The following is a 23,517-nucleotide window of genomic DNA, read 5'->3' as shown; positions in this document are numbered from 1 at the left end:
ATAGACAGATACTGACATATAGTGCGATGATTTTTAAAGGAGAAATGACGGAATATTATAAGATGTTTGGGTAGGAAATAACATTCTGAAGTGGAAGATTCTATAATTCCCAGTGATTTATTTTGAAAAATGCGAGATTGATAACTGATCTTTCCATGTAAGCCTTCAGCAGAGGGGCACTTTGTCTCTTTTGTTTCGATTGATGATGTTGTATTTATTTGTAACAAGAGCTTGAAGTTAGGTATTTATTTTTCAATTTAACATAATATTTTCCTTTTATATCCGTTGTGTTGCCAATAATTTGTTTTTAATGTAGTTGATGCATTTAAAGTTATTTTAAAGTCATTAAACGGGAGATCCTTCCATAAATAAAACATTTTACAGAGTTCTCATTTAAAGTAGCGTAGGAACATTAGGATAGTTATTTAATTTAAGATAAGATTAAATGTTGGTCAATGTATCTCGTCGAATATGCCAATATCCTCGGTCACTTAATACTCTATGGTGGAATATTCACGTAATTTAGGCAGAAATGATGGTTACAGTCTACGTTAAAAGCCACGATGATAACAGTCCACTTATTTAACCTGTGTCCCAACTCGTCGAACTTGCACGTCCCTTGAGTGGAGCCTTCATGGATCTCCGACTGCATTGCTTCGCCGCGGCTTAACCCAACCTTGAGATACAAAATTAAAATTTACAACATGGTCACAGGGACTGCTGTCAGGGCACAATACATACAGTATTATCATGAAAGCTTACTGAAGATGCGATGAATGAATGTGTGAAAATAAGAATAACAACACTGTATTTTAAAGGTAGAGAACACCAGGCGAGTTGGTCGTACGGTTAGGGGCGCACAGCTGTGAGCTTGCATCCGGGAGATCGTGGGTTCGAACCCCACTGTCGGCAGCCCAGAAGATGGTTTTTCATGGTTTCCCATTTTCACACCAGGAAAATGCTGGGGCTGCACCTTAATTAAGGCCACGGCCGCTTCCTTCCCACTCCTAGCCCCTTCCTATCCCATCGTCGCCATAGGACCTATCTGTGTCGGTGCGACGTAAAGCAACTAGCAAAAAAAATTAGAGAAGAGAGGGTTAGGCAGTTGCACGAATTTAAATGGCATTCCAGAGTAAGTCTTGCTCTTCCAAAAACAGAACAGTCAAATACGACGGTTGGAACTTGAAAAGTGGCAACACTGCTGTGGAGACGCTATGCAACGGAATCTGATATTGTCGCTGATAGCTCACGTTGGTTACATACCTACCTTACCTCAGAGCAAATGGACTCGCCCTTCTCATATCACCTGCGTGCGCACAAGCGAGAGAAACACAGTCACGTGTGAGCTAGCGGTCTAACGTAACGTTGTCATTATGTTTTCCAAACAGGAACAAAGGAGTTGGATCAAGATTGAATGTGCCAGAGGTCGTACAGCACGACAGTGTCATCAAGGTCTTCAAGAGGCTTGCGGGGAATCTGCATTGCCTTACAGAACAGTGGCACGTTGGGTAAGAGCCTTCAACGATGGTCGGCAAACTGTGGCGGACTTTCATCGGCAGGTCGTCCTACGAACGTCAGTGAAGAAGAAGTGCATGTTCTTGCCGCGTTACTGGACAGTGATCGAAACCAGACGATTCGTGAGCTCAGAACTGTTGCAGAGATTCGACAGGCAGTAGACCGCTCCATTTGCACCATCAACAGAACAGGCTCTGCTAAAGGTATACTACGACTTCTACATCGCTGGCAACGAGTTATACACAACGCTAGTGACTGCATTGAAGGACAGTAAAGGTTGCTAACATGTAACTCTTTTGTATCCGTTGTAAGTAAATAGTTGCCACTATTTAAGTTCCAACCTTCGTAGAAGGTGATGCACAGTTCGAGAAGATCCAAAAAAGCAAGAGTAACCATCTGCAGCCTTAAATCGCTCGAAGTATGACTTAAATTTACCATGGCCAGTTATGAACTGAGTAAGCACGAAGTTCGGTATAAGATTTTTACACTGCGGTCGAGGCTGGATTTCAGGAAAAATAATTCTTTCCTAACGGATCCTTTCGAAGTACCGATCCAGAGATCATTCCACTGAGAAGTAGTAATATATTGCTGCTTGTTTTGCTTCGAAATCTGACTTTTCATTTCCGGTAGACCCTGTGTGTCCACGAATCCAGGACAGGCAAACGTGGATACTTTGTTAAGTCAATGCCCTTATATCAATGGTTCATATTGTACCTGTCGTTTATTGCATTATGTGAATCACTGTACAGCTTTGCGTTTTTATTATTATCTTTACACGGCCGTAGTGCTGATTGTATGGCCCACAGTTCAGCTTGGAAAATTGAACGAAATGAGGAGAGCTTGTACTGTGCTGAAAATATTTCGATGTCGTTTTCATATACAACGGAAGCACATCCAACCCGGTCAGTATCACCAGGTATTCGAGGACCGTCTGTGTAGATGAAGTTGTGATAGCTTGAGCAACAGTAAGTTGTTAACAAGTCTCTTGAATGTGCTAGGAGGTCCAGAATGAAGAAAATTGCATTTTTGGTCCAACGTAATTTCGAAAATTGGCGCCGGTGGTGTTTTATTTGTCGTGAGTAGTGCCAGCTCAGCTTTACCAATTGCAGTTGTAAATAAAGGCTCAATTCCTGCGATGACAAGTGCAGCATCAGTGGACGTAGTACGATAGGCGCGGGAGATACGAAGAGTGAAACCTCAGTTTTCTTCTAGCTCACTTCTTATCCAATGTAGAGCGGAATGAAGAAGCACGATATGAAATCAATGGTATGAAAGCTGTGCGATAAATTACTCTTTGTACCTGAGAGTTGTTGGCCCAGGACGGCCTACAGGCAATGGTTATACCTTGTAAAAATTTACTTGCTTTGGTTTTTAGCCTGTTAAAATGAGCTGTAAAAGTCATACGTTTGTCAATCATAATCCCCAAATTTAGAAGATGATGCTCCAATGCTATTAAGAACAATAATAATAAAGAAAAATTTCAAAATATAGATGTGATTTCGTCAATGGAATGTATTTAAATGATCTATTAGACCTGGTGATGACTCAACACAAGCACTGCCTGATGTTTCATCTTTACATCACGGAGGACAAAGCTCTGCTGGCTATAAACCCGCTTGAAGTTCAAATGCAACCGGGGAGGTCTTCAATTATTAAAATACAAAGAAATGTTGAACAGTTAAAAAGAAAAGCTTATAAATTTGAGCATAAAAATGCTACATTCCTCGTGAGCGGGGTTTGGTGATCACCTGTTGCTCGAAAAACGACAATAATCCGGAAGGCAAGCTCCCGTATTTCTCATCCATTCACTTAGACCTTCACCTTACTGAAGGTGCTTGGCCTATCATTGTCCCCACCACATTACTAATCACCGGGCGAGGTGGCCGTGCGGTTAGGGGTGCGCAGCTGTGCACTCGCATCCGGGAGATAATGGGTTCGAACCCCCACTGTTGGCAGCCCTGACGATCGTTTTCCATGATTTCCACTTTTCACACCAGCCAAATGCTGGGGCTGTACCTTAAGGCCACGGCCGTTTCCTTCCCTCTCTTAAACCTTTCCTATCCCATCGTCGCCATGAGACCTATCTGTGTCGGTGCGACGTAAAGCAAATTGTAAAAAAAAAAACACATTATTAATCGAAAAGTTGCGGCTTGTATTTTTGTTGGTGTTCAAAACACCCCATATGCAATAGTTACGGGTTCATTGCAGCCAAACCAAACCAAAACCCATGACGCAGCAGCCCGGAAAGGCCATGACGTACCAAGCAACCGCTGCTCAACCGCAAAGCCTACAGATTGAGATGTCCTGTGGTGAGCACGACGAATCCTCTCGGTGGTTATTCATGGCTTTCTAGACCGGGGTCACTATCTCACAGTCAGGTAGCTTCTCAATTGTAATCACATAGACTGAGTGGACCTTGAACCTGCCCTCAGCTACAGGTAAAAGTCCCTGACCTGGCCGCGAATCGAACCCGGGAGCCTCCGGCTAAGAGGCAGGCATGCTACCCCTACACCGTGGGGCTACCATTGGAGCTAAAGGACTGGTTAAAGATTGAGGCTGTCCGTATGCTATATACTGATTGTCTGGCGTTTATGTAATTTAGCTATTGGTATTAAAATAATGCTGAAAATATGCAATATGATTGTATTTAACGTACCGGTATCTGTCTAATTATTTTATATTTGTAGTAAATAATAATAATAATAATAATAATAATAATAATAATAATATAATAATAATAATAATAATAATTGTACCGGGCGGTACACCTCCACTCCGCTAATTTAAAATGTGCGCCAGTTGAAACTCCTCTGCTGGAGGAAGTCTGAACTTTATCTACGCTATTAATTCTTTACCTTCTCAGAAGATGTCACCACGTGGAAAATTTTGAGTTTTTGAACTGTGTCATTTTTGATGTGTTTTTGTTTCGCTTGAAGTAAGAAGTGTGAACTTTCTCTTCTAGAGGACACTACTGAAGATCAACAATAGTGCACCCTAGTGCGAAGTCAAAGAACTATTTTGTTGGAGAAATTTTTATTTCAAATGTTTGTCTTTGCTAAATTTTTTTTCAGTTATTAAGTTGGCTGTATACCCCTCTCTTTCCCCTTGTTTTGCATTTAACCAATCCTGAATTTCTTTGAGTTATTTCCGACCAATACGATGTATCTTCCCCCAACTTGGATATGTTTCTGTACCCGAGCCAATAAAAAGTTTGTGGGAGGGTGTTTTCATTCCCCTAACGCCTAGAACCTTCCGCGAGAGGATATAAACTGCTGATTTTAGGGTCTCCGGGCCACTTCTGTTCCATCTTTCAGTGTATAAAGTACATAGCAGGAGGCGGAAAGCGCCTCTTTCCTCGGCAGCGGTCATCAATAAGGTAATGGCCGATTTATAAATTCTTTCTTTGCTAGCACAGCAGTTTAACTCTCGGGGCGGGTACGAAGCGTTCCTCCATGTAACCTTTTCCTAAAATGTAACGATCTTTTCTTCTATTATCTTTTAAGCTGCATATTGGGATAGAGAGTGCTAACCCTCTCGAGCTCCCACTCACATTGTCTTGAGGTGAACTTATTTTCTTAACCTATTCTTCGTTAATGTAAAACAAATTGTTCTTTCCTAAAGTCACCTCGGTAGTATGGGATTAGCCCTTGCATTAGTGGCCTAGAGCCAGATTAGGTTTTTAAAAACAAGTGCATTAGGAGTGCAAGATCGCCTCCTCTCAAATTGTTATTTTAGAGGTCATGTAATTGCCCATTTTTATTTAATAGACCTCAGTAGGTTGGGTATTTTACCCCTGTGTCTATGTCCAGTGAGGACAACTTAAAGGTGGAGTTTGGCGTGGCCTGGGAGAGGCTTAAATTTTGAGAGCAAGTGGCTCTTTTGAAAATTCAGGGTTGAATGCCTCGTGGAGGTTTTTCAGTGTAATTTGGAGCAAGGGCTCCTAGGTATGAATGGGGTTTTCTCCCCCTCTGCTAAAACTTGTGTTTGGGGTAAAACTGAGCTGATTGCCCAAGCATTGTGAAGTCAGGGCGCGAAGCCCAAATTCTGTAAATATTGTAACTAACCCCTTTTGACTTGCTACTTTGTACTTGCCATGCTTGTTATTTCTTTGTTTTCGAAAAGAAAATATAACCTTGTTAAATTTTAAATTAATTTTACATTGCACTATAATTTCGTAGCTTGAAACCCATTCACACCCGCACCTTCTTTCACCTCTACCTACCACGGAAAACTCCGTAACAATAATAATAATAATAATAATATAATACGTTGATTGTCTGGCCTTTGCGGATGATCTGACCATTTTTGCTAACATCGATTCAGCAGTCAACAAGATCAATAGCCTGTCATCAGAAGTTGCTGAAAAGGTAGGAATCCAGATTTCTATTCCGAATACAAAAGATATGACAAACATCTGTGATGGACCTGAATGGATGATCACTAATTTTGGAAAAATGGGTCGTGTCAAGAATTTCAGATATCTTGGTGAAGTCGTCCAGCAGAATGGATTAGAAGAGGAAGCAATCAATGTCATGATGAGGAAGTTAGACCAGGCATACCAAATGACAAAGAATATCTATAATAAAAAGTCTATCAGTATAGGGGCCAAGTTCTGACACTATAACACAGTTGTAAAACCTGAGGGATTATATGCGTCCGAAACTTTGACCTTATGTAGTAAAGGTCAAGCTGACCGGCTGAAAAAAAAAAGAGAGCGCAGGATACTAAAAAAATCCTAGGTAATCGGTGGGTTGATGGACAGTGGCGAATGAGACCAAATGAGGAATTGTACAGAACCTCTCACAGCGTCAGTTAATAACAGACGGCTATTATTTTACGGTCATCTCTTGAGGATGACTGATGATTGGCTGACAAAAAGAATATGGAATTTTATTCAATCTAAGGCAACAAAGCCGAAATGGTTCTAGGAATGCGAAAAAGATCTGAGGCAGATTGGTATTTCAGACCAAGAAATTCATGACAGAAACGCATTCAGAAGATTGGTGAACAACTTGGTTTCCAAATGGCATCAACTTCCAGAAGACGGAAAGGACCTCTGTCTGAAGAGCATAAACAGGCATTCGTCGCTGGGCTTAGAAGATAATGGCAGAAAGTCAAAGCCGGAACAATACCTAGACACTGAAATGAAATTGGTTGTTACCACGCAGTCCATAGAGGCTCAACTCGATGTATAAAAAATAATAATAATCATATTGAAAATGAAAATCCGCAGCCTGTGTCCAGTCATTCGACAGGGTCAGGTATGGAATGAATGAAGCCCCAATCTAGCGGCGAGGATAGAAATTGTGCCGAAGCCTGTCGCACTGCTATGGGGCAATGATTAATGAATGATAGATGAAATGAAATTATATTGGAGAGTGTTGCTGGAATAAGTTATGACAGGGAAAACCGGAGTACCCGGAGAAAAACCTGTCCCGCCTCCGCTTTGTCCAGCACAAATCTCGCGTGGAGTGACCGAGATTTGAACCACGGAACCGAGCGGTGAGAGGCCGCCGCGCTGCTGCCTGAGCCATGGAGGCTACATAATAATAATAATAATAATAATAATAATAATAATAATAATAATAATAATAATAATTCACGTAAACTGTGAAAACTAACAGTGAAACATTACAGCCTTGTTTACCCTCTTGTTGTCCGGCTCCATAGCTAAGTGGTTAGCATGCTGGACTTTGGTCACAGGGGTCCCGGGTTCGATTCCCGGCAGGGTCGGGAATGTCAACCATCATTGGTTAATTTCCCTGGCACGGGGGCTGGGTGTTTGTGTTGTCTTCATCATTTCATCCTCATCAAGACGCGCAGGTCGCCTACGGGAGTCGAATCAAAAGACCTACACCAGGCGACCTGAACCCGTCATGCCATCTCCCGGCACTAAAAGCCATACGCTATTTCATTACACTCTTGTCTAACCAGGCAGGCTCAATACATCCCAAGAAGCCTGATGCATCCCTTTTGATTTCACGCGAGGATGAGGCCGGACGTAAGATGAAATCTAATGTTGAAGACGCCACAAACACCCAGTCCCCTAGCGAAAAGAAAGGTCAATGAAGGTTAAAATCCCCGATACGGCTGAGAATCTAACCGTGGACCCGTTGGCCAATATGCTGACCATTGAGAATAACCTTGGTGTTTCAGATGAAGAAGACCTGTTCATGGTGTCGGATCTGCTGCTAGGAGGGGACTTGAGGTACCATGTGAGAAACGAAGTGCACTTCACAGAGGACTGTGTACAGCTGTACGTGTGTGAGCTGGCCCTGGCTTTGGACTACCTGCAGAGCAAACACATCGTGCACAGGTGAGTACCAGAGATACACCTTACAACGCTTCCGAGCGTAAAGCATAATTTTCTCTATTAACCTGGGCTTTATCAGAGTGATCTGGGCTCCGCACTAGTGTGGACTAACCGTCCGACTGGCTGTCATTTATCCTTCAGTGGCCAAAAATCATGAACATGTCATATACGAGGGTCGATTCAAAAGTCATAGCAACTATTTTTTTTCTCCCGCGAACAGAAGACAACACGGAAAATCTAAGATATGCATTCGGAAATATAGGGCATGTACTTATGCATAGTGCCTGAAGACAAATTCTGACTTCAGGAGATTCTCGTAGGAAAGTGACAGAACGTAGGCCATTGGTAAACATTGTTTTATTATGGTACAGACAACAAATACACAAGACTACGTACAAAGGACAGGTCTCCACTGGTTACAGACCTTCGAAATAATCACCCAAGGTTTCCACTGTGCGTTGCCAGCGGTGGGGCAGGCGCTCAACACCATTCGATGCCTGTGTATCGCTAGTGTGACACCTCTCTCCGAAATGCCGTTACGGTGTCCTCTTTGTTAGCAACCGTTGTCCACGTCATGGCTTCTTGACTTTGGGGATTAGATCATAGTCATATGGGATCAGATCAGGCGAATAAGGCGGTTCCTGCTTGATGACTTCCATTTTGTGACGCTCTCACTCACACACACTGAACTTGAGGGCATGCTTAGACCCACACTGTTGTTTACATACACCGACTAGTGGCAACATACGCAAGTACATACCGTACGTTTCCAAATGCATATGTTAGATTTTCCGTGTTGTCTCCTGTTCGCGAGAAAAAAAAGATAGTTGCCATGACTTATGACTCGACCTACGTATTCAATATGTCATGTGTATGAATTCGTATAGAATGATGCTGGCTTTAGAATGTTAAACTAGTAATACAGTCGAACCACCATTATTCAAATTTTCAGTATCTCGAAGTGACTTCAATTTCCTGGCTGTTCGTCCTATTCTTCGCGTATTTATTTCTCTATTAGTCGACATTCGGATACATGAATTTCTCGATTTCTCGAAGCAAACGCCTCCTCCATTGAAGCGAAAAATACTCCGTAACTCGAAGTTTGTTCAACAATGACTGCGTAAGGAAAGGGTTACAGTGATGCTGGGAGCTAATATGACGGGAACTGTAAAATAAATTTCTAGTGATCGGAAAATTGGGGAAGCCTCGTTGTTTTTCGGGTATGAATTCATTACCGGTCACGTACGAAAGTTTCGAATGACAAGTTCCATTTACGAATCTTAGCTGCGTGGCTTCGAGCCTACAGTACATATAGAGTCAGTCAAATGTAAATGACAGTGTTTATCACAGCAATAAATGTTCTTGAAAAGTATGTGGAAGAAAAGAAGGTTAACAGTAAAAAGCAGAAAAGACTAACAATTTTTTTCCAAAGGTGTTAACAGAGCCATGTTTCTTGTTTCACTATTGTATTCTATCTTCAAAAAAGTTTCTTTAAAAAGGGTCATAATTATAGCGGTGCCGTAGAATAGGAGTTTGATATTATATTTTTAAATACTATAAAAGTACTGTATTCAGTATAAGCCCTTAGACTACATACAACCTGTGAGAATAAAGTTCGGTGAATGAAGTCAGTACGGTCGATCCGGCAACACTGGCGACACGCAACGGTGCACCTGCGTGGCAACAGGTTTTGACCACCTGCTCCCAACGTTGTTCAGTTAAGCATCGTGTGTGTGCCGTATAAGACCTGTTTGACACAGGGCGTGTTTAGTGCGTTGGTTCTGAACTGCGAACAGGAACATGAAGGACCAAAAGAGCAATGTACAGTTTTGTTTTAAACTTGGTAAGACACCGAAAGAAACGCATGCGATGCTGGTACGTGTTTGTATGTTTGTATGTTTGTATGTATGTTCAGTCCGTCAGCGATTCCGCTGGTGGTATCCTCAACAGCTCTGCCATCAGCTGTGATAGATGGCCTAGGCATCACTGAAGAGGCGTACTAGGGAAATGAGGAGTGAGGTAGTTTCCCGTTGCTTTTCTCACCGAGCCAGAGTTGCTTTTACATATCAATCTGTCAAGCCCACTGAAATGCATGCACCAACCGACCCTATGAGCAACATCTGCACACCATTCATAGCAGGGACTGGCTGCATAAGGATTGCCATTACTGGCATCGCTCATACCTCAGTCACTTTCATATTGTCAAAGCCAAGGATGAGACTGAGACAGATCTACGAACGTAACAAAATTGCTCTAGCCTATACCAGAAGACATAGTGCACTGTAAACATTAGGTCCTGTCAGCAAAGGCATTGGTACAATGTTTACGTCATCTAAATTGTAATAATTCACGATCCTTGTGATCATTCAGGATTTGTGGACTGATGTCTTTTCAAAATACTACAGTATATACAGAGTGTAACAATAATGGGCATCCGGGAGAGAGTGGGTTCGAATCCCACTGTCGGCAGCCCGGATGATGGTTTTCCGTGGTTTCCCATTTTCACACCAGGCAAATGCTGGGGCTGTACCTTAATTAAGGCCACGGCCGCTTCCTTCCAACTCCTGGGCCTTTCCTATCCCATCGTCGCCATAAGACCTATCTGTGTCGGTGCGACGTAAAGCCCCTAGCAAAAAAAAAATAATGAAGATAAAACTTTGAGGACACATTCCTCAGGCGTAGTAGAAGATAATACGTTATATGAACTTGCGTCCGGAAACGCTTTATTTCCATGTTAGAACTCATTTTCTATAACTCTGCACAGTACATTAATTATGGGAAACATAGGAATAGAATGTACCAGCACAGCACAGCCCTAAGCGAATGATGAATGATTGCTTGATAATCAGCGATATAAAGCTGTTGATCCTACGACATCTGTTTACAAGCCATACAGCCACTTCAAACTGATAACAATAAAACTTATATTGAAGAGAAGTTTAACTGTAAACTTACTTTCGCTCATGTAATGGTTTGTGAAACAACAGGCCACGTTTCTAACCTGTATGCTTTCCTCTTTACAGAGACATCAAACCAGACAACATCCTTTTAGACGAAGAAGGTAAGTTTTTCATTATTAACATCTAACTGTTCAAAAAGTTGTTGTATGGATCTCGCAAGAAAATTGTGGATTATTGTGAGGGAAATAAGGAAGAAAAATATCACAAGCACACACTACTTTCTATAATATGAAATTTACATATTAACTAGTACAGCTCCTTCAAGAACCGCACAACTCTGTTCATACTTTCACTCCAGTTATAAGATTAAACTGCTCAAGAATTTCTGGCGCCCTCTCCTTGGGAATCTGGTGGGGTTCCTATTGTCAACTTTTTCGCTCATGTATTTGCACTATTATTTGATTTCACTGTTTATAACAAACGCATTGCACTTGGAGATACCCGTGTATATTGTCTGCTTACTAGCGGGCATGATCGTTAAAGGGTCGTGTCTTTATGGTCTGACACCGTTCGGTTCGATTCCTGTTGGTGGCAAAATAATCACCGTCAGGATATTGGACGGCAGGGTAGGAGTGGTGGTGATATACAATTCCTAATCACTAGATTCCGAGGAAAAAGACTGGATTAAATTCCTTTCTTTTTTTTTTGCTAGGGGCTTTACGTCGCACCGACACAGTTAGGTCTTATGGCGACGATGGGATAGGAAAGGCCTAGGAGTTGGAAGGAAGCGGCCGTGGCCTTAATTAAGGTACAGCCCCAGCATTTGCCTGGTGTGAAAATGGGAAACCACGGAAAACCATTTTCAGGGCTGCCGATAGTGGGATTCGAACCTACTATCTCCCGGATGCAAGCTCACAGCCGCGCGCCTCTACGCGCACGGCCAACTCGCCCGGTGATTAAATTCCTAATCTCTCCGCAGTCTTCATATGGAGTGAGTGCATATGACGCTCTTGGTGACATTCATCCGTCAGATGGAGATGTTAAGCCTTGATGTCGTCAGAAGTAGGCTACGTGCCGACACAGGGTTTCACCCAATCTCTTTTTTTTGCTAGTTGCTTTACGTCGCACCGATACAGATAGGTCTTATGGCGACGATAGGATAGGAAAGGGCTAGGAGTGGGAAGGAAGCGGCCGTGGCCTTAATTAAGGTACAACCCCAGCATTTGCCTGGTGTGAAAATGGGAAACCACAGAAAACCATTTTCAGGGCTGCCGACAGTGGTGTTCGAACCTACTATCTCCCAAATACTGGATACTGGCCGCACTTAAGCGACTGCACACCCAATCTCTACCTCATTATCATAAACACCTCACAACCAGACGTGCAGGTCGCCCATGGGAGTCAAATAGAAAGACTTTGCACACGACAAGAAAGACTTGAGCAAACCGTGTCCTCGGACGCTCTCAGAACTAAAAGGCAGACCTTGCTGATGAACAGGAAGTCCAAAGACGTATCTTCCGGAAAATTCATGGGCCAAGAGTGCTCCAGGATAGAACCTACCGACTGAAAACGAACTTTGAACTGTACCAACAGTTGCAAACGGGTAACACTAGTATGCGGCTGATGAGCCATTAAAAAAAATACAATAGGGCTGCGACATATGCTGTTTAGTGTACAGCCTATGTGCCGTTGCTAAATCCTGCAAAGCTCTTTCATAGTAAAGAAAGGAAAACTAACAGCAGGGCTGAACACGTATTGGGAACGAAAGGGAGCATCCAAAAGGAACTAGTCATAAGCGTTCTCTACTCGGCTTAAATTCATTGTTTTGTAGCAAATAAATATATAGACCGAGCTCGATAGCTGCAGTCGCTTAAGTGCGACCAGTATCCAGTATTCGGGAGATAGTAGGTTCGAACCCCACTGTCGGCAGCCCTGAAAATGGTTTTCCGTGGTTTCCCATTTCCACACCAGGCAAATGCTTGGGCTGTACCTTAATTAAGGCCACGGCCGCTTCCTTCCAACTCCTAGCCCTTCCCTGTCCCATCGTCGCCATAAGACCTATCTGTGTCGGTGCGATGTAAAGCAACTAGCAATAAATATATAGTATATACAGGATGTAAGATTAATGTAGGTCAAACCTTCAGGACACATTCCTCACACATAGAAGAAGAAAATGTTATATGGACATAAGTCCGGAAACGATTTATTTCAGCCCATGTGGGTGGCGGACGCAGACGAAGAATACACCCACGGTTTCCCTGTCTGTTGTAAGAGGCGACTTAAAGGGGTGACCAAGGGATGATTGAATTAGAACCATCAAACTTCTTGTGATTTGTATCATCATGCGGGGAACACCATGGATCGCCTTTACTTGCGAGTAGTACCATTGTGTTAGGTATCGGTACACAGTAGGTTTGTGATTAGTAGCAGGAGAGAGTGGCTTCACTGTGGGTTTACAGTACCTGTGATTAGTACCCACTATATGCGGAACACCACGGGCTTACGTTGCCTGTGGTTAGTACCCACTATATGAGGAACACCATGGGTTTGCTCTTCCTACGTGTGGCGCCGTCATGTGAGAAACACCATAAGTCTGCGTTACCTGTGCGACGTACAATCCTTGAGTAGTACCATAATGTGTGGAACACCGTGAGTCTACGCTGCTTTTGATTAGTACCGCAACTTGAGAAATACCATGGTTCTACTTTACTAGCGATAAGAACAATATTATAGGGGCTGCTGACTTGGAGTTTGGACGCCTATAGACAACAAGTTTCATCAAGTGCTCTGTTAGCACTGAATCTCGAATGCGCTGATGTACACTTCGACGGCGGATTGATACAAGTATCAATCATTAACAGAGGGTATTTTGAACAATTCATATAATGAAGAGTTTCATGTGCTATGTTGATGCGTACTGTTCCGGTGTGTTTCCCACTATTAATGTACGTAGGCCATCCAGAAATTGTTTTACTATTTCTTTTCTTGTAAAACAAACGTATTTAGTCGGGAACTATGAGGATGCGCGACAGATCTACGACCTAGTAATCATACACTGGCCGGGTGTCAGTAGCGCAGCAGCAGTGGCTTGTATTATTTTTTCTCCCGCCGCCTGCGAGGTTCGGTCTGTGATAAACTTTCTACGGAAACTGCGATGGGTCATTAAAAACAAGAGGCGTGGTATGCTCAGTACAGTTGTTGTGCTGATCCATGGCAATGCTCGGTGCTCAACAACTGTTCTGCAGGAGTTCAGCTGGGAGGTGTTTGATCATCCACCGTACAGCCCTGATCTTGCTCCCAGTGACTGTCATCTTTTCTTGCACCTAAAAACACTTCTATCCTCCTGTTAGCATTTTGACACGGACGGAGAGCTGAAGATGAATGTCATACGCTAGTTCCATTCCCAGGCGGGACACGTCGACGTCACCGGCATACAAAAAATTGTCCACGATATCATAGGTGTCTCCATTCTGGTGGTGACAGTGTTGAAAAATCTCCAACATTGCTTTATAGGGTGCAAAGAAAGTTTGTTATATAACTATATTGGCCCTCGTACTATGTAGAGTTGTAGAAGTTGAGTTATGGCATGAAAATGACGCCTTTACGGATCCATGGAGGCTGTAAACAAAGCAGAAGCGACGTAGTCCAGACACTCGGAAGAAAACGGGCATCCAGTTGGGAGTGTTGTTGCTGTGTGGCGTTGAAGTGAAGAGTGTCGACATGTTTTCAAAAGATGAATCAGCATTCGTGGATTAAAATGGAAGTTGCCCGTGGCAAAAATGCATCAGAAGGTTATCGAGTATTACGTTCAGGATGTGACGAGAATGCAGTACCGTATACGATGGGTAAAGGCGTTTCATTCAGGTCGGAATGAGACTGTGGGTTTGAACCGCACAGATCCGCCGTCCATTCCTCAAGAGCAGATTGACATCGTGATTGGTCTCATTTCCGTTCACCACTGATGGACTGTACGGGAATTATCCATAGAGGTTGGTCTCTTCATTAAACGCTGTGGCACATACTGACGATATGTCTTAACATGAGGAAAATTGGCCCCACGTTGGGTTCCACACCGGTATGCACTGGCTGGCATCCACCTGGCTAGACACCGCAACGAAAGAGAGTCATATCTCCAGCATATTGTCACCTTTCCTACCCAGCTTCGCCACGTCCACAGAAATTTCGACAGGAACACAGTCCGGTGAAGCTTATGCTGATTGTGACATGCGACTACGAGGGTGTTATTCTTACACATGCTGTACCTGAGGGACAAACCGAAAAACAGTCACTACTATTGCCGATTTCGGGAGCGATATCGGCTAGGCGGGGCCAACGTCCCCGTTTATTGCTAGACGTTCGCCCAATAGTGTTACATGGCAGCACACGCTGTCAGGTCGCAATAATAATGTCAAGCTCTTATTGTAACGGTGGCAGTGGTGGTGGTGATTCTTGTCTTAAGAGGAAGTACAACTAGGTAGCCATCTTCCATATATAACACGAATCAGAGAGAGAAAACATTGAAGGACGCAGACACTTCGAAAAATGAAGGTATCGGCCAAAGAAAGACAAGGGCCACGAAGGGTGTGAAAATAAGACTCCCTCGGCCTCGAGACCTAACATCGTCGGAGTCGGAAGGTGGGATAGGATAGATGAAAGTGAGGAGCCTAGAATAAGTAAGTGGAAGGATTTCCAGGACTCAGCTAAGGGACTCGTGGTCGCCAAACCACGCTCCCAATTTGAGAAAGCATGGGCCTCTTTTAGTCGCCTCTTACAACAGGCAGGGGAAACCGTGGGTGTATTCTTCGTCTGCATCCGCCACCCACATGGGCTGAAATAAAGCTTTTCCGGACTCATGTCCATGCAACATTTTCTTCTTCTATGTGTGATGAATATTCCTGAAGGTTTGGTCGTACATTGTTGTTACATCGTGTATATATTATAAATTTATTTGCTACAAAACAATGAATTTAAACCGAGTAGAAAACGCTGATGACTAGTTCCATTTAGATGCTCCCTTTCGTTCCAAATACCTGTTGAGTCCTGCTGTTAGTTTTTCCTTTCATTACTGTGAAAGAGCTTTAGGAGATTTAGCAACGGCAAGTAGGCTGTAGGCTACAAAACAGCATATATCGCAAACCGTATTGTCATTTTTTTAATGGCTCATCAGTGCTGCCAACCTGACTAGTTACACATTGAAATCACGAGACATAACCATCAACAAACTAACCTTGGCTCCTTGTCCAACTTGTCTTAGGGATTTTGTAGGCTATGTTCTAATCTTTCTGCGATTTCGTTTAATTTTTTCTCGTTAAGTACACATTTTTCGACACTTCGCTTCTTATCGAGTAAAGAACCAACTCCTCTCAATTTCTCTACGAGTTCCCGCGCTGTTTCTCTATGTGATGAGCGTACACCTCGAAATTGTGTCACTAATCGCCTAACGACGTCCCTTCAAGACTGTTATTTACATAATTATCGTACATAAATACCCTTTCCTCTACAGAGTACACATGTGCAGGCATTATGAGAATTATACCGTGAAGTAACACTTGGAGCGACAAACCAACACTTAATACATGTTCTAAGCACGGACCTGAACTGCGAAGTGCGGGCATTCCCGTGATGTCGCTGCGCTGTGTAACGGGAAGTGATGAGTCAGTGGAAGTCAGATAAGCTGGGCGCGCCTACTGGCCAACCGATGGTAGAAACTCATTAAATATTGCATACTATCAATGCTGCCGCTACTTTATTTACAACCCTCGCATTTTCTTCTTCTACGTGTGAGCAATGTGTCCTGAAAGTTTGATCGTACATTATTGTTACACCCTGTATAGTCATAGCACATTATTGTAACACGCTGTATAGTCATTTTGACATTTATGGACAAGGACTTCTTTAGGAGGAGAATGCGTATTTTTAAGTTATTTTAATTACTCAATTATGTACTATATATTTTTTTAGTTAGATAAGGTAATACTGAGAAGCTGTTAGACTGGTCGTTTTAAGTGCCTTTAACGTTCACTGTCGTTGTGAGAATCAATTGGTAAGCTTGCTACGACTGAACAGGGGGGAACTTTAATACCTGGCGCTCGTTCCAGGAATAGCAGACTGTTTAAGTGCCTTTATAAATTCCGGCGTCGGGAGTATAAAGAGCGCGATTGAGTGCGGCCCGTAAACGTTGTGACCTCGTAAAAGGCGCCATCTCCAGCAGAGTTAAATGGCCTGGCCTTAGCGCTGTGATTGCTTCCGATGTCTCCAGCACTGTACGGCATTCTCCGCTGGATAAATACTGGAGTGGATATATTTTTACAGTCAATGAGTGTCCATATCAAAAATTTACGAGGGTTGAGGCATAAGTCATGGCAACAGTGTTTCATGAGGGTCCACCTTTTCAAGACATTATATACTTTTATTGCAATAACGTAAGTGTTTTAGAGCAGGGTAATACAACCAGAGTTGAGGCTCTCATAATTAAACACCAGCTTCGATGGTCAGGTCATGTAATTCGCATGCCTGAGTCACGTCTTCCTAAACAATTCATGTACTGGTTTTCTCGTGTGCTGAGTACTCTGCACCAGTTGGGCTGAATAGCCCACATACAAGACTCACTGTACAACAAGAGATCTCGGAAATAGCAGAAATGTATGAGTTAATAAGATTTCAAGAAGTATATAGCATAAGGAAACGAAAAGACACTAGCAATAACCACAAGTATTGTTACTGTTAAACAAGCACTTGCGTCAAATATAGTAATGGTAAGATTCATGGTGGCATTTAAGCATGCAGTGGAACAGATTGATATACCTGTAAAGGTTATTTAAATGCCTGTGAAGGCGCTTTGTGACTTGCCTGAAAAGGTTTCACATAATATGTAGTATCTGCTGGAAAGTGGGTATTCACACTTATTTAATTTATTTCTGCTGTAAAGTAGAAGTGTGTACCTTTGTTAGTTTGCCGCAAGGTGAGCAGTTACATTGTTTGATAATGATCTTTTTTTCGTTAATTTTAGTGTATATATAAATTAAGGTAAGATACATGTTGTCCTAGACAAGATAGCAATGCTGACGTCTAGGACAAAACAAATTTTATTCAGTATAGTTAAACGAATGTAAGAGGAAAATGTTAAATGTTAAGCATGTATAAAATTGAACAAATTGCAATAAAAGAGTACTCTCTCCCATAATTCCGGAATCCGGAACTAGGGGATGGGCGTACTCCATTCTATTCTATTCTATTCTATTCTGTTCTATTCTATTCTATTCTACAAGACTCACTGATACTCAACTGAATGCTACAATGAGTTTAATATCTGATATTATCCAGTCCACACCCCTGTATTGGATCCCAATTCTGTCAGGTATAATTCCACCTGATTTAAGATGATCTAATGCTCTCATTCGAGAGTACAAGGAGATAGAAATGAACCCTAAACTGAATGTTTTGGATGATATTCCCGCTCTCAAGGTGATGAGGCTCAAGTCACGTCACCCTTCTTTGCGTGATGCTGTCACATTGGCTGATAGGAATTTTCACCCTTTAGAAGAATGGAGAAGTCGCTGGAAAGTTGCCACAGACAGTTCCTTACACAACATCTTTTCTGGTGAACATCTTCCTGGTGGACATCATCTACTGCATAAGGTTTGGACCACTCTGAATCGGGTGAGAACAAATCATGGACGATGCAGGGATACTCTTTATAAGTGGAAATATATTTCATCACCAGAGTGCGACTGTGGTGCCTCTCGGCAGACGATCCCCCATATTGTAAGTGAATGTACACGACCTTCCTACACAGGTAGCCCGAGTGACGTTTTGGAACCAACAGAGGATACAGAGGATCACTCAACTAGACATTCTGCTATAACTAAATCCTGCTCCCAAGAAACATGTTTCTTCTCTCTGTATATTTGTAAATTTATGTACTTGTATATATGTATCTAACTTATTGCCATTAGCCAATAATAATACTGTCAGTTGAAGGTCGGGCAGAAAAAGAGGATGTGCAACAAAGACGTTCTGAATGCGAATCTAAAGAAATGCCAAATTGACCTGAAAATTTTGATGTTCTTGCATCCCCTCGTCCAGAATGGCATCGCCTCGTTAACCAAAAGGCATCTATCTATCCTTTGAACTACAACGGAGGAAATATCTGGCCGACAAACGCAATGCCAGGAAAGAAGTATCAACTCTCAAGGATCAGTGGCTACCCATCGCACCGTGTGCCAACATTGTGGAATAGTCTGTCGTTCCAGAAATGGATTATACGGCCATCAAACAACTCATTTTATCTGAACTTTACCTTTGAAAGACAATAATACTAGTTAACGAGTGATAGCCTAATAAAATAAGTACCTTTATTGATTTACATAAATAATGTTACATAATTACTATGTCTTAAGCGGGTTATGTTTCGCCTATTTTTAGCCGCTTTCCTAACATCCAAGATCGAAATTATTTACTAGTACCCTAGGCTTTATTATCTATAGAAGTACTTAAAACAGTTAAACTAGCGCCAGTTACTCTTTCTGAAGAGTTGTACATCTTGTAAAAACATCTTTAACATGATTGTCACAGTTTAAAAAGTTCAAATTGTATACTAGTTCAATCCAAGGTTTCTTGTTTACTAAAAGATGTTACTTATAAGGACTGTGGGTTGGCTTGAATTGCTCAGTCTGTAATGTCCAACATGTTGAGCAATCTATCAACACGTTTTTTTTATAATGTTCGTTTTGGGGTAGAAATTCGACTGTTGCTTCATGAGATGCTGTTGATGTGGTCAGTTGTCTGACTTTTCTTCCTCGTTGTCTTATGGCTATTAAAATTAAGCAAAATTCGGCTGCCTGTCGGAACAGGGGACTTCTCAAGATTGTTCTTTCTGTTGTGGTTGGATTTATTGCTCTTTAAAGGGTTGAGAGTGATGGATATACACTGAGTAACCAAAAGTCATGGGAAGACACTGAATGTGATGTTAATACCGAGTTGCAACAATACGGCCAGCCACCGACTCTACAAGGTGTTGGAATCGTTCTGGAGGGATCTGGACCCACGCATCTTGCACTGCTACTCACAATTGGTCTTGTGTAGTTGGTGCGTGGTTCATGGAGCGTACGCCAGCATCGACAGCATCCCATAAATACTCGATTGGATTAAGATCGGGGGAACTGGAAGGCCAATCCATGGTCATAACTTCACTGGAGTGCTCCTCCAACCACCTGCGTGCCATTACAGAGCGGTGATATAGTGCACTGTCATGTTGAGCATGACATCTCCATTAGGGTACTCTAGGGCCAAAAAGTGATGCAGATGGTCTGAAAGAATGTCCACATAACGTGCACCTGTCAGTGGTCCATGCAGCCGGACAATGGGCCTAATTGCGATCACGAGAACGCCGCCCAGACCAGAACTGAGTCACCTCCCGCCTGGACACAAACCTGTTGACACGCAGGACCCATAGCTTCATGGGGAATACGCCATACTCTCACGCGCCCATCAGCTTGATACAACTGGAACTGGGATTCATCGCACCATACCACACGCCGCCACTGCTCCATGGTCCATGCACGTCGTTGAGCTGTCAACAAAGGGGCACGAGTTGGTCGTCGGCTGGTGAAGCCTATGCGGTGCAGTTGCCTCATTACGGTCCTGGTAGAAATGTGTTCCTGACTCCTCACACTAGTTCCTCGAGCGTCCAGCATGGTTCTTAAACACCTGTGGTCTTCCCGTGCGGAGGTTTACGCGGGTGGTAACATTCTCCCTGCGATATTGAAGATCCACCCTCGACACTGTTGACCTCGGACACCCGAATTCGTGTGCAATCTCCGCAATGCTATGACCGTCTCTTAACCCGCGACGTGTTGTCATCTGCACGACACTGGTGTCTGTGACAGACTGTTCAGCTACACCGCAGCTAGCCGCAACGCTCAGGCTGTCATGCGCGGCACCTTTTCTAATGGGACGCCCCTTCCCGTGACTTTAGGCCGCTCAGTGTATATCTCAAGAATCTTCATGTATGCTGCCTCCACTTTCATAAGTACAATTTTAGTAAGCATTTCACTGTCCATTCTTTGAAAATGGACATAAATTTTCAGTCGTGTTTTTATAATAGTGTCTGATATTATTATGATTATTATTATACCAAGCAAAGTATTCACAGGCATCTTGGAAGGGAGGGTGCGATCAGTCGTTGAGAAGAAGTTGGATGAAAACCAGTGTGGTTTCAGACTACAGAAGGGCTGTCAGGATCAGATTTTCAGTATGCGCCAGGTAATTGAAAAATGCTACGAGAGGAATAGGCAGTTGTGTTTGTTTCATAGATCTAGAGAAAGCATATGACAGGGCACCGAGGGAAAAGATGTTGGTTATACTGGAGGACTATGGAATTAAAAGTAGATTATTAAAATCAATCAAAGGCATTTAAGTTGACAATTGGGCTTCAGTGAGAATTGATGGCAGAATGAGTTCTTGGTTCAGGATACTTACAGGGGTTAGACAAGGCTGTAATCTTTCACCTTTGCTGTTCGTAGTTTACATGGATCATCTGCTGAAAGGTATAAAATGGCAGGGAGGGATTCAGTTAGGTGGAAATGTAGTAAGCAGTTTGGCCTATGCTGACGACTTGGTCTTAATGGCAGACTGTGCCGAAAGCCTGCAGTCTAATATCTTGGAACTTGAAAATAGGTGCAATGAGTATGGTATAAAAATTAGCCTCTCGAAGACTAAATTGATGTCAGTAGGTAAGAAATTCAACAGAATTGAATGTCAGATTGGTGATACAAAGTTAGAACAGGTCGATAATTTCAAGTATTTAGGTGGTGTGTTCTCCCAGGATGGCAATATAGTAAGTGAGATTGAATCAAAGTGTAGTAAAGCTAACGCAGTGAGCTCGCAGTGGCGATCAACAGTATTCTGTAAGAAGGAAGTCAGCTGACAGACGAAACTATCTTTACATCGGGCAGTTTTCAGACCAACTTTGCTTTACGGGAGTGAAAGCCGGGTAGACTCAGGATATCTTATTTATAAGTTAGAAGTAACAGACATGAAAGTAGCAAGAATGATTGCTGGTACAAACAGGTGGGGACGATAGCAGGAGGGTACTCGGAAGTATGAGATAAAGGCTAATTTAAGAATGAACTCGATGCATGAAGCTGTACGCATAAACCGGCTTCGGTGGTGGGGTCATGTGAGGCGAATGGATGAGGATAGGTTACCTCGGAGAATAATGGACTCTGCTATAGAGGATAAGAGAAGTAGAAGGAGACCAAGACGACGATGGTTAGACTCGGTTTCTAACGATTTAAAGATAAGAGGTATGGAACTAAATGAGGCCACAACACTAGTTGCAAATCGAGCAGATTGTGGCGACGTTTAGTAAATTCACAGAGGCTTGCAGACTGAACGCTGAAAGGCATAACAGTCTATAATGATAATGTATGTATTATGATTATTATTATTATTATTATTATTATTATTATTATTATTATTATTGTTACGGAGTTTTCCGTGGTAGTTAGAGGTGAAAGAAGGTGCGGGGTGGTGAATAGGTCTCAGGCTACGAAATTCAAGTGAATTTAAAATTTAACAAGGTTATATTTTCTTTTCAAAATCAAGTAATAACAAACATGGCAGGTACAGAGTAGCAAGGCAACAAAAGTACAATTACAGTATTTACAGGATTTGGGCTTCGAGCCCCGCGATCACAATCCTTGAGCAATCAGCTCAGTTTTACCCCAAACACAAGTGTCAACAGAGGGGCAGAGAACCCCATTCATGCCTAGGAGCACTTGCTCCAAAATACACAGTAAGGCCTCCTTGAGGCGCGCAGAAAACAAAATTTTCGGGAAAAGAGCAACTTGCTCTCAAAATTCAGGCCTGTCAAAGGCCACACCTAATTCCACTTTCAAGCTCTCCTCTCAGGACATATACACAGGGGTAAAATACCCAACCTACTGAGGTCTGTTAAATGAGAAGAAGGTTAATTACATGACCTCTAAAACAACAATTTGAGAGGAGGCGATTTGTACTCCTAATGTATTTGTTTCAAAACCTAATTTGGCTCTAGGCCACTGATGCAAGGGCTAATCCCATACTAAAGAGGTGACTTTAGAAATTGACAAATTTACATAATGTTAAGGAAGAATAGGTTGAGAAAATAAGTTCACCTCAAAACAATATGAGTGGGAGCTCGAGAGGGTTAAGCACTCTCTATCCCAATATGTAGTTTTAAAAGAGAATAGACGCTAAGAGTAGTTACATTTTAGGAAAAGGTTACATTATGGAAAAGCTTCGGACCCGCCCCTAGAGTTAAACTGCTGAGCTATCAAAGAAAGAAGTTATTAATCGGCCATTACCTTGTTGTTGACCGCTGCCGAAGAAAGAGGCGCTTCCCGCCCCCTGCTATGTACTTTACACACTGAAAGTTGGAACAGAAGTGGCCCGGAGACCCTAAAATCAGCAGTTTATATACTCTCGCGGAAAGTTCGAGGCGTTAGGGGAATGAGAACACCCTCCCCAAAAAACTTTATTGGCTAACCGAGAAAACCCCTACACAATATGAAGAAGAAACACATTATTGGTGGAAAATTAATTAAAGAAATTCGGGATTGGCTAGATACAAAACAAGGGGAAAGAAAGGGTTAATATTGCCAACTTAAACAATGACTGAAAGAAATTTAGCAAAGAACAAACTTTTGAAATTGAATTTTCTCCAAAAAAACAGTTCTTTCACTCCGCACTAGGGTGCACTATAGTTGATCTTCAGTAGTGTCCTCTAGAAGAGAAAGTTCACACTCC

At 42.6% G+C, this 23,517-nt stretch overlaps 1 protein-coding gene across 1 annotated transcript in view; it reads left to right on the top strand.

Annotated features, from left to right (window-relative positions):
- Positions 1-23,517, top strand: part of LOC136882467 (serine/threonine-protein kinase 32B) — a 502,648-nt gene that overhangs the window by 442,165 nt on the left and 36,966 nt on the right. Inside the window, exons 4-5 of the mRNA XM_067155127.2 lie at positions 7,672-7,831; positions 10,852-10,889. Of these exons, the coding sequence (XP_067011228.2) occupies positions 7,672-7,831; positions 10,852-10,889 (198 nt within the window). The remainder of the gene's footprint in view (positions 1-7,671; positions 7,832-10,851; positions 10,890-23,517) is intronic.

Source organism: Anabrus simplex, chromosome 10, assembly GCF_040414725.1.
Source record: "Anabrus simplex isolate iqAnaSimp1 chromosome 10, ASM4041472v1, whole genome shotgun sequence".
In the NCBI taxonomy this organism is placed as follows: Eukaryota; Metazoa; Arthropoda; class Insecta; order Orthoptera; family Tettigoniidae; genus Anabrus; species Anabrus simplex.
The sequence above is the reverse complement of the archived record's forward strand: the minus strand, read 5'-3'. Positions and strand labels throughout refer to the sequence as shown.